The sequence below is a fragment of the Phaethon aethereus genome (genome assembly GCF_964289735.1).
Source record: "Phaethon aethereus genome assembly, chromosome: 3".
Taxonomy (NCBI): Eukaryota; Metazoa; Chordata; class Aves; order Phaethontiformes; family Phaethontidae; genus Phaethon; species Phaethon aethereus.
Genome location: NC_138576.1, coordinates 6,780,415 through 6,796,391, shown reverse-complemented (window position 1 = coordinate 6,796,391; position 15,977 = coordinate 6,780,415). Strand labels below are relative to the sequence as shown.

The 15,977-nt window shown below is 45.5% G+C and overlaps 1 protein-coding gene across 1 annotated transcript; it reads right to left on the bottom strand.

The window, feature by feature from the left end:
• Positions 1-3,297: 3,297 nt before the first annotated feature.
• Positions 3,298-14,839, bottom strand: ANKRD66 (ankyrin repeat domain 66). Its single transcript, XM_081997085.1, has 3 exons — positions 13,813-14,839; positions 12,208-12,436; positions 3,298-3,841 (listed from the first exon to the last, which is right to left on the bottom strand). Exons 1-3 carry the CDS (start codon positions 13,949-13,951, stop codon positions 3,661-3,663), a joined length of 549 nt encoding a protein of 182 aa, XP_081853211.1. The 5' UTR covers positions 13,952-14,839; the 3' UTR covers positions 3,298-3,660.
• Between the last annotated feature and the right edge of the window lie 1,138 nt (positions 14,840-15,977).

Sequence of the window (15,977 nt, the reverse complement as noted above, 5' to 3'; positions counted from 1 at the left end):
TTGCTGGCAGCTGGGGGTCCGTGGGAGTCTTGGTGAGGCAAGGTCAAGGCTGCCCCGTGACAGGGAAAGCCAGTTCCAGCTGGCTCCAATGGACACAGCTCAGCCCATCAGCAATGCTGGTGGCTCCTCTGGGAAAATATATTTAAGAAAGGGCAAAAAAACTGTCCGGCAGCGAGGAATGAGAAAAATTGTGGGAAAGAGTCTTGCAACAAACCACGTCAGAGAAGGAAGGGCAGGAGGTGCTCCAGGTGCCCAAGCAGGGATTCACCTCAGCCCGTGGTGAAGACCGTGGTGAGGCAGGCTGTCCCCCTGCAGCCCATGGAGGTCCGTGGTGCAGCAGATCTCCACCTGCAGCCTGGGGAGGACCCTGCGCTGGGGCAGGTGGGTGTGGGTGTTCCCTGAAGGAGCTGCAGCCCATGGAGAGCCCATGCTGCAGCAGGCTTATCCTGAAGGACTACAGCCCATGGGAAGGACCCACACTGGAGCAGGGGAAGAGCATGAGGAGGAAGAAGTGGCAGAGATGGAGCATTATGGTCTGACCACAACCCCCATTCCCCATCCCCCTACACCACTCAGGGGGAGAAGGTAGAGGAGTTGGGAATGAAGGAGTGAACTTGAGCCTGAGAGGAAGAGGGGGTGGGGGCAAGATGGTTTAGTTTTATCTTTGTCCCTCATCATCCTACTCTACTTTCAACTGGCAATAAATTAAATAGTTTTTCCCCAAGTCAAGTCTGTTTTGCCCATGACGGTAACTGCTGAGTCATTTCCCTGTCTTTATCTCGACCCACGAGCTTTTTCATCTTATTTTCCACTCCTGTCCTGTTGAGGAGCAAGAGTGAAGGAGCAGCTGGGTGGGGGTCTGGCAGCTGGCCAAGGTCAACCCACCACAGCACATCACCTAAACATGAAATAGTTCCAGCGTGAACAGAGCAGAACCTGAATTACTCATTTCTTTCACCACCTCAGCCCCAGAGGGACATCTTACGTCATGCCAAGTGCCAAGTGTGCATTTTTCATGCATCTCGGCAGGTTTTGTTTCTGCTTTTGTTTTAAAACACTCACCCAGAAGGAATAGATTTGCCAGGTGTGGAACCCAAACCTCAGAGGCCTCCTGAAGCTCTGTAGAATTCAAATATATTCAAAATGCTCTCCAGAGTGTCATCTCAGGTGTAGCATCAGCCCTGCTGGACATGGATTCACTCTATAAGAAGCTGTTGAGCTTTCCCTCTGCTGCATTTTTGAGAACAACCTTTAATGTATTTCTACTAGCAGAAGCCTTCTCAGGTCTTTTCCCCCGATAAAGGAGATGCCATCATCTTATAGGATAACAGTGTAAAGGAGTCACTAGTTTCTATACCCTCTCTGTTAGAAATCGACCCAGAGGAAGAGCTTCTGCTCAGAGAACATAAGTGGCCCCAGGGTGCTAATTTGAAAAGTTGAAGTGAAGGCAAAAAAAGCTTAATTTGTAAGCTTTTTATTTTAAGGGTTGCCTTTTCCATGGGCAAAAGAGCACTCCCTTCCCTCTTCCTCTCCATCCCCACAAAAATGAAAGGGGAAAAGATTAATAAGTACAAGAAAGTGTTTTGGAATAACTAGCTTTCACTCTTTTCTGGGTTTTGCTGCACTAGTAAAGCAAAAAAATTACATTCATGTTGTTCCACTAAAAATAAAGAGTTTAAGTAATCTGATAAAAATAGACATTCAGAGCACATTGGCTTTAGCTCTTTGTCTTTAGGTGCAATTGCACTTTCTAGATCAAATGCCAAACTCCACTGCCAGCAGAGGCAGATCTTGAACATCTCATCTGGACACATCTCCCTGGCTGAAAGACCTTTAATGGACAGGCACCACCACACCTCCTTTCTTTCCCTGCTCTTGCTCATGCAGTTGATCCTTTAACATGACAGTCCCAATCGCTTTCACAAAAAGACCATGGATGATCCATCTTACTCCCTACATCCCATGCAATGTCATCCCTCAAAACCTCACATACCACAAGACTCAGCAGGCAAAACCAACATCTTGTAGATGTTATTATGCAAAAGAATGCAGCCCCATCAAACCATGCTGAAGATACCTTCTTCCATCTCCGTGAAGCCCCTGTGAACATGATGCCCAACACAGTATCACTCTTCTATGCACCAGTCCCACCCAGCTGGCTCTGGAGGAGACAGATTATAAAACAGCACAGCCACAGCGCACAGACCATATGCTAACGTTGTTCTCTGCAGAGATGCAGTGATGTGCCCAGCTCTGGGGAAGATGTTCCTCAACTACAGGACACTCCACCAGCTGGCCTCAGGGCTAGAAACAGGCCTGTTTATTTTATCAGTAATGGAAATAGACACTCTGTCCAATATATCTCTCCACTTGCACTTTCACAAATTCAACAGCCAGGCCAACTGTGAATGGAGTTGATGTCTCATATGGCTCAGGAAGTGCAAATGGCAAAAGACAAAGCTAGGAGCTTGACTTGTTTGCCCAAACATAGGTATCTCTACTCATCTGAGAAGTCCGAGGGTCTCTGAGACATCTGCATGGGGTTGGGAGCTACAGCACAGGATTTTCTGGAGATGTGCAGGGTCAGTCTGGGTACTCAAAAGCATCTGAAGTGGCATTAGACACCTCTGTGTAGATGGCTGAATTAGTCCCTGGAAATCTAGAAGAGGAAAATGGATCACAGAGCTGTTCCTTATGACTGCAATGCCCATGTGTTGTGTGGAGGACACCTGTAACCAATGGCACTCCAGAAGCACCAGGTTTGGGTAGTGGCAGAGAAGAAGGGAGGCAGACACATAAGGGGAGGGGAAGCAGACACACAAAAGATGTCAGAGGTCAATACGAATGGCTGCCCAGTGCTGGCCTGGTACGGAAAACTGCTTTGGGTCAGATTCAAATATTTTATGATTGAGAAGTGAAATAGTTAAAAATACTTTTGTCATGGAAAGTGTTGATGAGCAGAGGGATGGCTCAGGACCAGTTCCACAGCATTCCTATGAGCATAGACATAAAAATGGCTGGGGGCACTGCTGAAAATAAGGCAGTATTCTGTCTTGGCAGCCACAGATGTCCAAGGGGGAGCACATTTTCCCTTTTGTCGGGCCAGGAATGGTAGATACAGGCTGTTAGACCCATGTGTCCAGTAAAAGGTCAACATCAACCTCTCCCTTTCAACCAGAAGAAGCAACTATACCCCAGCCTCAAAGAAAAGAGAGAGGCACCACCAGAGGCTACAAGCCCCTGTGGAGCCTCCTGGATGACTCAGGACCAGAAGCAAAGCAAAGGCCACAAACATCAGCAGAGCGAGCAGAACCACAGTCCCAGATGCTTTCATGAATCAGTTAGGAGCAAAACCATTTCCCTCTCAGACAATATGGGTAACTGCTGTAATTTCTGTAAATTCTGTAAATTCTATAAATTAGTATATTTAAATACCTTCTGCAGTTTTCTGATATTTGAGAATTGATCATATAGACACACACACAGAAGCACTTCCACCTGCTCCCTATTAATGACAGTGTTTACAGTACGTCCCAAGGATGCGTCCTGGTGGTCATCTGCTTCTCCTGTTCATCCATATTTCACCCTGCAGATGCAGCTGAGGTCTGCCAGTGTCTTTACTCTGCATTGCAAGTTCTCAGTGGCACCACATAGAGCACACTACTGCTTCCCCCCTTTTTTTTTATTTTTCTTTTGAGCAGGGGATGTGCAGTTCTCCCAAGAACACGGTGGGTTTCTTTCAAGCTCTTCTTTCTTGAGTTCCCAGTCTTCATCTCTCTGGTCTAAGGGGATTCCTTTCATTGCGGCTGTCTTGCGATAGCTTCTGCTCTCCACCTCTGCTCTGGGGAAGAAAGCAAGAGTGCATCTTCAGATATTGAGCACAGCACAGACACACCACTATACACGAGCGGCCCATCTACAGGATCGTGTATTGGTATGGTCAAAATACTGTTGCCAGCAATACATGAGAAAACACTGAGGTGCATCCCAAATCTAATAGCATTCATCACCCCAAGCGACCAGGGCCTCACTGAGAGTTGGGCTGAAGTGGGAAACCTTCAGTAAGGATCTACAGTGAGATCAGATTTCTACCATTGGAACCATAATTTTAACCATGCAAAGCTCTCAAAGACTGATCTTGTGAATTTGTGTGCTATTAAATAGACAAGCACATTTAATGCAATTGTACACGGTATATTAACTCACTGCAACTGCATCATTTCAATTTTCTTTTATTTTTTGTACTGCTTATTTATAATTACTAGGAACTCTTAATGCCAAAACATCAGATCTCAAGACAACTGGAATTTGGGAGGATTTATACATAGTTATTCTTTATATTCTTTATAGATGAACTTTAAACCTCAGAAATTATCTAATCCTAATACAATTCAGCCCTGAAATTTTGCTAAACTTTGCATTCAAATCCAACACTAAACTTGATGATTCATCCCTATTTCTGTTTTTTAAATAATAAATTGAATTAAGCAATGTCATAGAAATAAGACTGTGCTGTGGATGTTCAAATTGTACATGGGAAAATTTTAAGTTATGTAGAAGTTATCATTTTTCCCACCCAATATCTCTATGTGCAAATCATTCACAACTCTCCTCTGGTTGCTGGGGATTTTAGCTGTGCTTTTCAAGTTATCTCCATTTCGAGTGTGTGAAACTTTTGGATGTCAGACACTGAACCATCATCCATCCAGATCCTGTGATTCCCAGGTCAGCGGTGAGTTTGCTCTTTGAATCTGTGATTTACCAAAGTCCTAATTTTTTTTAATGATATTAATGTATTTCCTATTAAACAAACACAGTCCCAGATCTTCAGTGATGGACGCTATGCAAGCTAACCTGAAAATAAACACGCTTCACTGTAGTTTTCCTTATAGATTTGAAATATCAATGTTTTTTCATTACATTTCCCATTGCAAACAACCAAAACAAATTAAAAAACACTTTCATCAAAATCAAAATGTTCTTTTGAGCAGTAGAAATTTTTTTTATCATCTTAGTTATGGTTTTGTTAATCACAGCTCTTAAATATTTTTCCTATTAAATGTTGTTAACTTTCTCTTTACAATCTTTACACATGCCTGGCACTGACACAGTCAATTATTTTGAAAAAAGTGACCCCAAACTAAAAAATAGATAAATATTTTCTGCATTTTGTAGGCACGGAGGAATTTTAAAAGAATGAGTACGTCTATCCTTCACGTCCAAGTCACACAACGTAGAATCATGGAATGGTTTGAGTTGGAAGGGACCTTTGAAGACCATCTAGTCCAGCCCCCAAGTTTCAAGGCAATTAAAGTTTCTTTCAGCTCTCTTTCAAAAAATAGCAACAGCAAAAACTCAGGCCCTCTTTTCATTCTCACGTCAGTGGTAAGCAGGAGAAAGTACTGAAAAAACAGGAGCTACTGTGGTGGGTTGACCTTGGCCATCTGCCATGTGCCCACCCAGTTGCTCTTTCACCGCCCCTTTTCAACAGGATGCGGGGAGAAAGACAGAAAAGCTTTTGGGTCAAAATAAAAATCTGGAGATCACTTACCAATTACCATCATGGGCAAAACAGACTTGGGGAAAATCAGTTTAATTTATTGCCAGTTGAAAATAGAGCAGGATGATGAGGAACAAAGATAAAACTAAACCATCTTGCCCCCACCCCCTCTTCCTCTCAGGCTCAAGTTCACTCCTTCATTCCCAACTCCTCTACCTTCTCCCCCCGAGTGGTGTAGGGGGATGGGGAATGGGGGTTGTGGTCAGTCCATAACGATTCATCTCTGCCACTTCTTCCTCCTCATGCTCTTCCCCTGATCCAGTGTGGGTCCTTCCCATGGGCTGTAGTCCTCCAAGATAATCACAGAATCACAGAATCACTAGGATGGAAAGGACCTTCAAGATCATCAAGTCCAACCATCAATCCAGCGCCACCATGTCCCCTAAACCATGTCCTGAAGTGCCACATCCACACATTTTTTGAACACTTCCAGAGATGGCGACTCCACCACCTCCCTGGGCAGCCTGTTCCAATGCCTGACCACCCTCTCAGTGAAGAAATTTTTCCTAATATCCAATCTAAACCTCCCCTGGCGCAACTTGAGGCCATTTCCTCTTGTCCTATCACTAGTTACTTGGGAGAAGAGACCAACACCCTCGTCGCCACAACCCCCTTTCAGGTAGTTGTAGAGAGCGATAAGGTCTCCCCTCAGCCTCCTCTTCTCCAGACTGAACAACCCCAGTTCCCTCAGCCGCTCCTCATCAGACTTGTGCTCCAGACCCCTCACCAGCTTCGTTGTCCTTCTCTGGACACGCTCAAGCACCTCAACATCCTTCTTGTAGGGAGGGGCCCAACACTGAACACAGGATTCAAGGTGCGGCCTCACCAGTGCCGAGTCCAGGGGCACGATCACTTCCCTACTCCTGCTGGCCACACTATTTCTGATACAGGCCAGGACGCTGTTGGCCTTCTTGGCTGCAGCATAGGCTCTCCATGGGCTGCAGCTCCTTCAGGGCATGCTGTCCTGGTTTCAGTTGGGATAGAGTTAATTTTCTTCCTGATAGCTGGTATAGTGCTGTGGCTTGGATTTGGGATTAAAATAATGTTGATAACGTGCTGATGTTTTCAGTTGTATCTGAGCAGTCAAGGACAGTCCAGCTTCTCATGCTGGCCTGCCAGCGAGCAGGCTGGGGGTACACGGGGAGCTGGGAGGGAACACAGCCAGGACAGCTGACCCAGGCTGGCCAAAAGGGTATTCCATACCATACAGCATCATGCCCAGTATACACACTGAGGGAGGAAGAAGGGGGTGATGTTCGGAGTTAGGGCATCTGTCTTCCCAAGTCACTGTTACGCGTGATGCAGCCCTGCTTCCCTGGAGATGGCTGAACCCCTGCCTGCCCATGGGCAGTGGTGAATGGATTCCTTGTTTTGCTCTGCTTGTATGCGCGGCTTTTGCTTTACCTTTACCTAAACTGTCTTTATCTCAAACCATTTTCTCACTTCTACTCTTCCGATTCTCTCCCCGTCCCACCGTGGGGGAGTGAGCGAGCAGCTGCGTGGGGCTGAGTTGCCATCTGGGCTTAAACCATGACACATCTCTACCTGCAGCGGCGTGGGGTCCTCCATAGGCTGCAGTGTGGATAACTGCTCCATCATGGTCCTCCATGGGCTGCAGGGACATCCCTGCTCTGGAACCTGGAGCATCTCCTCTTCCTCCTCCCCCTCTGACCCTGGTGTTGCAGGGCTGTTTCTCACAATTTTTCCCTCACTCCTCACTGCTGGGCAGCATTTTTGCCCTTTCTTAAATAAGTTTTTCCAGAGGAATCCCCAGCGTCACTGACAGGCTGAGCTGCACCCTGCAGTGTGTCCAGCATGGCGCAGCCCCGATCTCTTTTCACAGAGACCTCCCTTGCATTCCCCCACTGCCAGCAGCCGGGCACAGACACCACAATTGTATGTCTTGTCCAAGAAAAGACAAACCCTTTTCTCCTACTGCAGAGCTCTGATTTTGTAGGTACTCAGTATTTATGGAGCTCTGTCGAAAATACCATCAAATATTGGGAAAAATCCTTCTTTTCTGTAACACAGCAGCACTGTCACATCAGTGCAACGCTGTCCTGGCTGAGAGCACAGAGCAAAGCCAGCGGCTCCACACAGATCTGCTGCATAGTGTGGGCTTACCATGTATGTATGTGTGTGGTGTATATATATGTGTATATATATACCTGTATATATATACAGAATCACAGAAGCACAGAATCATTAAGGTTGGAAAAGACCTTTAAGATCATCAAGTCCAATCATCAACCCAACACCACCATGCCCACTAAACCAGGTCCCAAAGTGCCACGTCCACACGTTTTTTGAATACTTAATACTTTTGCATACGCCCTGGGCTTAGACCTGCCCTTGGCGCAGTTTCAGCGCTCGGCACTCTGCGGAGAGGCTGGCAGCCGGCGTGACCATGGGTCTCTGTGTTGCCTGGGTGCCATTCCTGGCAGCTCTCACAGCATCCAGGGTAAAGCTCTGCTTGTGCAAAAAAAAAATCTGATGCAAATTATATGTTTGTGACTCAGAAGCAGCTGTGTTTTGAAGGCTGTTTCCTGTTCTTTGCATGTCCATGCAAACCTTGGTGAGTGTTACGGATACTCTGTAGAAGAATATTCCTAATATTTGCATTTTAATAATATTTACATGTCAATATGTGTAATATTTCCATGTTGATGCAAACAGTCCCCAGCACAGAGCAGTCACTCAGCCCAGGTAGGCAGGGCTGCAGCCAGCAGCATCTGGGGTCAGACACACAGTGTGCAAGGACCACAGTGGTGCTACAGGGGGATGAACTGGGATTTAGGAAAGATCTGGATGCTCACAGCCTGTTTAGATATGCACGTCAGCCCTGCATTTGGCACAGGCTGTTATTTTTAAAATTGCTTTTTCTCTCTTTTTGCATGACAGGCAAATATCCAAAACTGATGGTGATGCTCTGTAACAAAATATCCCTCATATTTACATACCAATATCACAGCCACCATAAGCAGAGGGCAGACCCACTCGGTGCTGCGCTGCATTAGCATGCACACACACTCCCACTGGAGCCTCAGAGCACTGCCTGACCATGGACATCACCCCTGGGACTTTCTGCACACCTGAAGGAGTAGAAAGTAATTGCAATTATACTACAAATGCCAGTAATCCCTCCTAACTACCTCCAAATTTGATGACGTGAGGAGGTGAAACTGTTGCGTGAGGGTGAAGACATTCACTGTGGTTGTAAATTACAGTAGTCGGGCTTAAATAAAAGGGTTCCTGAGCCCTGGTGATAAATTCTTGGCTGCCCACAGGCTGTGTTATGGCTGTGAGGTGATCATACAGGCTCTGTGTGTCTTATAAAATGTCCTATGCATGGGCATTCAAAGCATCTTCCCAGTTATTAAGCTCTCCAAGCCACACTGCTGTCCGAGCCACGCAGCTGCAGGGCAAGTCAGGCCAGCACGTGGTTCTGAAGGACGATTTTTCCACCTTAAATTAGTCATTCACCTCAGAAAATCCTCCATCAGCTACATGAGTCGCCCTGGGCTGTTCCCTAGGTGGGTCAGATTGGGGTGTCAATCATCCTGTCAATCATTCTCCCAGTGCACGCGCCTCTGCCTGCCGTGGGCATTGCCCGCCGGCATCATCCAGGCAGTTCCCCCACCCTTGCCGTCACCTCACCACCGCGGCTCTGGTGCACAGCCAAGAGCACAGCAAATGCTACAGCCTTGGCAGGACTCGATAAGCAGGATTTAACAGTGAGATGCAAACGGTGCAGAAATGGCAGCAGTGACTAGGTAAGCGATTGCTATAAATGATTAATAGAGGGCAACAAGCCCGCAGACCTTTCACTCTCTAGGACAGACAATATTTACCTGTTCTGATATAGAAACTAAGCAAGCCAAGAACTGAGAACAGTATAAAGAGAAAGCCCTCCTCTGCAATAAAGTGCCCCATTCTCAAAGAACTGGCAAACCTGAGCTTATCCCAACTTGGGTCTAGGTAGCAAAAAAACTAATTAGCAAAACTTAGGTATCAGCTGCTTGCTGTTTAAATGTCTTTAAACTGACGGTCTGAAGGCAATAAGAGCTGTTTCTTCTGTGTAGAAGAAAGGTGGTGAATAGTGAGGGTTTGCAGCATGTCAGCAAGGCTTTAGCTGTAAGGCATCCTGCATGTGGGGTGGGCAAGTAAAAAGCAAAGGTCCCATCAGCTTCCAGAGCTCAGAAACAGGAACATACAGCTTCCCTACAAAGTTTTTTGGGCTCTGTACAAGGGGATCTTGCACAGTTTGGGTGTCTCTTGCTATGGAAGGACAGTAATGCTGTGTCAAGATTAAAAGTGGGGATGGAGCATTTCAGCCGGAACCAACAAACTGTGGAAGTACAGCAAAAGGACAACAGTACCTACAGAAAGGTTTATGTGGATTAATGAAAGGTGTTACTGGCCACTTGTCCTGGTTTCGGCTGAGATAGAGTTAATTTTCTTCCTGATAGCTGGTGTAGTGCTGTGGCTTGGATTTGGGATTAAAATAATGTTGATAATTTACTGATGGTTTCAGTTGTTCCTAAGAAGTCAAAGACTGTCCAGCTTCTCATGCTGGCCTGCCAGCGAGCAGGCTGGGGGTGCACGGGCAGCTGGGAGGGGGCACAGCCAGGACAGCTGACCCAGGCTGGCCAAAGGGGTATTCCAGATCATACAGTGTCATGCCCAGTACATAATGCTGGGGGAAGGAGGGAGGGGGGACGTTTGGAGTGATGGTGTTTGTCTTCCCAAGTAACCATTACGTGTGATGGAGCCCTGCTTCCCTGGAGATGGCTGAACCCCTGCCTGCCCATGGGGAGTGGGGAATGGATTCCCTGTTTTGCTTTGCTTGCGTGCGCAGCTTTTGCTTTACCTGTTAAACTGTCTTTATCTCAACCCGTGAGTTCTACCTTTTTTCTTCCAATTCTCTCCCCCGTTCCGCTGGGGGTGGTGGGAAGTGAGTGAAGAGCTGTGTGGTTGTTTTAGCTACCTGTGAGGTTAAACCACCTCATCACCTCTGACATTTGCCCAGCCACCATGCCTGATTTTGAACTTGGCAGCTCTTGTGCTGAACTGGCAAGCTGGAGACTCTGAGTTGGATATGTGTCTATAAAAACCCCTATGATTTATATTGTGCCAAAGCAGTCTTGAGAATGTGGCAGTGGTAAAAAACGTGCCAGTTAAGGACTATGGTGGAATTGTAAATTCACAGAAAAACCCAGGGCAGGAAAAGCCTTTGGGTGCTCTCAGCATCTCAGGGTCCAGTGCGTGCAGGTTTCACAAGCAATATATTTAAATACCAGGCAACATGTGGGACCACAATTTGCACTGAATAAGCTGGTTTGCCTGTGGTGATCTGTCCCACTGCTTTAGAGAGATGCACGTATGGGACACATCTGACTCCTCTGGAGGGCAGCATCCTGATACAGGGAAAGAGCTTTGCAAGGATGAAAATAGCCATGAGCCAAATCAGTGACTGAAAAACAAGAATGGTAACTGGGAACCCTTTAAAAGCATATTACTTGTTGCATATGGTGCCACAGTGATAACTGTAAACAGTCAAGACAGTAAGGAGTTTCCCAAAATTAGGAATATGTGGCCATCCTCTTAACAGATCAAATGGTATCATTTTAAATAATTTTGTAAAAAAAAAAAAGAATCATAGAATGGTTTGGGTTGGAAGGGACCTTGAAGATCATCTAGTTCCTACCACGCTGCCATAGGCAGGGACACTTTCTACCAGATCAGGTTGCCCAAAGCCCCATCCAGCCTGGCCTTGAACACTTCCAGGGATGGTGCATTGACAACTTCTCTGGACAACCTGTTCCAGTGTCTCACCACCCTCATAGTGAAGAATTTCTTTCTTATATCTAATCTAAATTTACACTCTCTCAGCATAAAGCCATTACCCCTTGTCCTATCACTACACTTCCTTGTAAAAGGTCCTTCTCCAGCTTTCTTGTAGGCCCCCTTCAGGTACTAGAAGGCTGCAATAAGGTCTCCTCAGAGCCTTCTCTTCTCCAGGCTGAACAACCCCAACTCTCTCAGCCTGTCTTCATAGGAGAGGTGCTCCAGCCCTCTGATCATCTTCATGGCCCTCCTCTGGACTTGCTCCAACAGGTCCATGTCCTTCTTACATTGGGGGCCCCAGAGCTTAACGCAGTACCCCAGGTGGGGTCTCACCAGAGCAGAGTATGGGGGGAGAATGGCTCTGTTCTTTACTACAAGAAAAGCCCAATGATATACATACAGTAACATCAATTGCTAAAGGGCTGTTCTTAAACAATTCAAGCTGTGTATTCAGTATTCGCCACTCTAAGGCATTAATACTTGTTAGTTCTTGCTTTCATTTCCATTGCTTAATAATTGCTCTGTAATAGCCTTATAAAAAGAATGATGTCATGAAGGGGTAACAATTTTGAAAACATACCAAGGTAAACCATAGAAGGTAGTAGAATAAATGAATGTCTTCCCAATGGCTTCCCCATGACAAAGACCCATATTTTCTTATTTACTACTCATGCTTGATGGCTTTAATAAGCTTTAGGTGGAAAGATAAGTCATACACTCATACTTGTTCTGGTCCTCAATTAATTTTCATTGCTGGAGCCCCACCAGCTGCTGCAGTGGGACCAGCCATCAATACTCACATTTCTAAGAACCTGGAGCAGTCTTGGTGACCGTAGATTTCTGCAAGCCTCTTGGGAGTGTCACCGAAGAGGTCGGCCGCATCCATGGCAGCATGCAGGGAATGAAGGGTGCGGAGCACCCCCAGTCTCCCTGACTCAGCAGCAAAGTGAGCCGGAGTCCAGCCCACATCGCTCCGCAGGCAATGCCGGGCGCCGTGATCCACGAGGAGCTTGACCAGCTCCGCTTGCCCTTGTGTTGGGGAGCAAAACAGGAAGAGAAGATGCATCTGCATTAGACTTTATACCTTCAGATGCAGAGGATGGTCACAAACAGTTGATCATAATACCCTCAGTCATGTAACGATGGATCTTACCAATGACCTGGCCATTTGATTTATCAAATAAATGATACTCATTAGAAAATGCTGGTTCTTTTTTTCCAAACTAGACTGCTTCCAGAAGTATTTTACTACAAAAACAATGAATTAGAAAGCTTTCTACTAATTTCTGAACAGCACATCTCGATTAGTCATGGGCCAACTGACTATAGACTGTTGTGTTTTTTCATTTTGGTTTTTAGTTCAATGCAAAATAAAATTCAAGCATTAAAAAACTGGAAAACCTGTGAGCAGCTTTACTAAAACAAAAGTTTGTCTGACAGGAGGTAGAGAAATTATTTGTTTCCATTCACCTTCATATTTTCTAACTTGTGGAATTGCTTAAAGAAGCAAAAAAAGTTATTTCTACCCCACTTCACACTGCCTTGACTGAGCTAGATCATTCCCAATGGCACTTAGGCCATGCCAGTCTCTCATCATCATTTTCTTAAATAGCTCCGTTCCCTTTGCTGCTGCCCAAATGAGTAATAATCCATCAGGGCAAAAGTAAAACATGGTGTCAATTGTAAATAAGCAAATCACACATTTAATTTCTGAGGAAAAACAGATGCCATGATGTGAGATCCCAACGTGTAACAAACACCCCAGCATAGAGGAGTACAGGCCCAGTTTCCCATTTTACACTGTGTACAATTCTACATTATATATTGTTGCATTCATCTCTTTTCTGGGCTACAAGGGGGTATTTGACTTTAACAGCCACTTCTGATAGTGAAGGACAAAACGAGTGCTGCAAACAACTCTGGTCCTGTATTGTTCCTTCGACCAGGTGGGATAAAGGGAGGGCATTGTAAAACACATTGTAATTATTTTGTTTGATTGGGTTTGATAAATACCTGGTATAAATACAGTGGGTTTGACTTTCTGCTCATTCATGCAGGTGTACATGAGAAATGACTCCTCTGCACTGTATGAAGTCACCTCTTAGAAAAGTAATGTGGAGGACAAGCAGACATGTTGTATGTACATACCACGTAAATTGTAAATTTTCACGTAAAGAAAAAAAAAGCTAAAAAATCACTGATGGTAATCCCATACATTATTTTGGAGGCAAAGTTCCCATTTCAAATGGTATTTTTCTCTTTTTTGCTCATTAAGGACAAAATGATCAGACACAAGCTGTGACTATTGCCAGCATTAATTGCCATCATAGCAAGATGTAATTACAATCAGCATCACACCTTTTATACGCCAGTTCGCAGAAGTAGCAGAGCAGGGATGCCCTTACCTTTTGCAGCAGCCCAGTGCAGAGGGGTCCTGTCATGCCAGTCGACATCCTTCTGATTTGGGTCGCAGCGCCCTGTCCTCAAAATCTCATCCACCAGGTCATAGTCCCCCAAAGCCACGGCTTCGTGGAGCTCTGTCATGCTGCACACTTCAGAAAGGTGCCTGGTAAAAGAGGGATGGTCATTCAGTGGGTGTTCACTGATGTATCAGCTCCTCTCAAGGGCAATTTTAACAGATGAAGAAGCATCTGGATTAAGAATGAGACATGCATTGTGAGAAATCAGGTTTTATAAAAAAAAAAGGAAAAAAGAATGATAGGAAAAAAAAATTCAACTTCAAATCAGTGATTACAGATTGATGGTGATGTTTAATTTACAGTCATGAAAATCTGGAGCAAAGTGCAGCCCTTTATATAACGGACAAAACCACACTGCATTTCTCCAGGATGTTGCTAACTAACAGGCAGCTCAGGCCAAACATTTGCCACAGATCTGTTGATACTCACGTACCATGGAAACTGGCTCCTCCTTTGCCAATGCTGCAGTTCCATTATTAGTAGCATTTTAGTGCAATGAAAGAAATATCTGTGCAAGTATCTTCTGATGTTCTTCAGTGCAAACAATTGAGGTATGCCATGTTGCCTAAAAGTCTCATCTCCATTGCTGTGTTTTGCATTTTGCAGTCCTATGAAACAGACCCCCATCAAGAAATGGAAGCAGCAATTCAGCTCCTGCAAGGCTGTGGATTCCAATGGTTATACCTGTATTAGGGGATATTTCCTAGCTGCTTTGCTGGCAGGGAATTTAAGCAGCTTGCAAGGATCACCACACTACCATCATCCTGAGGATAGAAACACTGCAATATTTTCTCTAGTCTGGACAAATCAATGGGGGGAAAACTTTTATATTCCCGTATCAACAGGTGGTTCTGAGCTAATTAGTCCAGTCCCCCTCATAAACCAGAAGAATTTTAGGATTTGCTCCAGCTTTTGCATTGCATTTACTTGTCCTGGGCTTGGCTGGGTTAGAGTTAGTAGCTGGTATAACGCTGTGTTTTGGATTTGGGAGGAGAATAATGTTGATAGCACACTGAGGTTTTAGTTGTTGCTGAGCAGCGCTTACACTGGGTCAAGGACTTTTCAGCTTCTCATGCTGCCCTGACAGTGAGGAGGTTGGGGGCACAAGAAGCTGGGAGGGAACACAGCCAGGGCAGCTGACCCAAACCGGCCATAGGGATATTCCATACCATATGATGTCATGCTCAGCATATAACCTAGGGGGAAAGCTGGCTGAGGGCTGCTGCTCAGGAACTGGCTGGGCATCAGTCAGTGGGTGGTGGGCAACTGCACTGTGCATAACTTATGTCGTGTATTCTTTTATCATTATTATTTTTCCCCTTTCCTTTTCTGTCCTATTAAACTGTCTTTATCTCAATCCACGAATTTTACTTTTTTCCCCCCGATTCTCTCCCCCATCCCACTGCAGAGCGGGGGGAGTAAGCAAACGGCTGTGTGGTGTTTGGCTGCCTGCCGCGTTAAACGACAACATTACTTCATGGAGTAATTTTCAGAGATTGAAAAGAGTACGATTTCCATGCTCAGCATGTTGGAAATGACCTACATTGGAGCTTGCAGAGGCTGAGCAGTGAGGGAAGGTTTGCAATCTTGGGGGCTACACCCTGTGAGCCAGAGGTGAATGGGGTCATTTCCCAGCTCCCATATACATCCCAACCACATCCCAAATCCAGGCTGGAAGGACACATCACCACCTCTACCCTGCTTTCTTGTAAGAAAAACATGAGATACAAAGGCCAGAGGGAATCACAGCCTGCTTTAGTAGGTCTCCTGACTTAGGTGGTTGGACTGTGTAGACCAGATCCACGAGGAAGACCCATACATGTCTTCTGCTGAGTTTGACTCCTGCACATCTGGGAATATCTGAGTATATTAAAAAAATACAATACATTTTTGAGCTCTTTAGCGGGCCACAAAAGCACCATTGGCTTTGGCACGTCTCTTTAAGCACTCATGCACCACCTCCTCCTCGTTGCCTCTCGCTAACCTTGAAGAACCTGTTCCTTTAGATTAGAGGTCTTCAGGGTTCTCCTCAGAGATCTTTCCTCCGCAATAAATCTACCTTGAACATGTTACACTTTCACACATCCAGC

Coding starts and splice junctions, on each gene's coding strand:
- ANKRD66 (XM_081997085.1), bottom strand. CDS start 13,951: ATGACAGAGCTCCACGAAGCCGTGGCTTTGGGGGACTATGACCTGGTG. Junction 12,437..13,812: donor GCACTGGGCTGCTGCAAAAG/GTAAGGGCATCC, acceptor CCCCAACACAAG/GGCAAGCGGAGCTGGTCAAG. Junction 3,842..12,207: donor TGCTCCAGGTTCTTAGAAAT/GTGAGTATTGAT, acceptor TTTCTTCCCCAG/AGCAGAGGTGGAGAGCAGAA.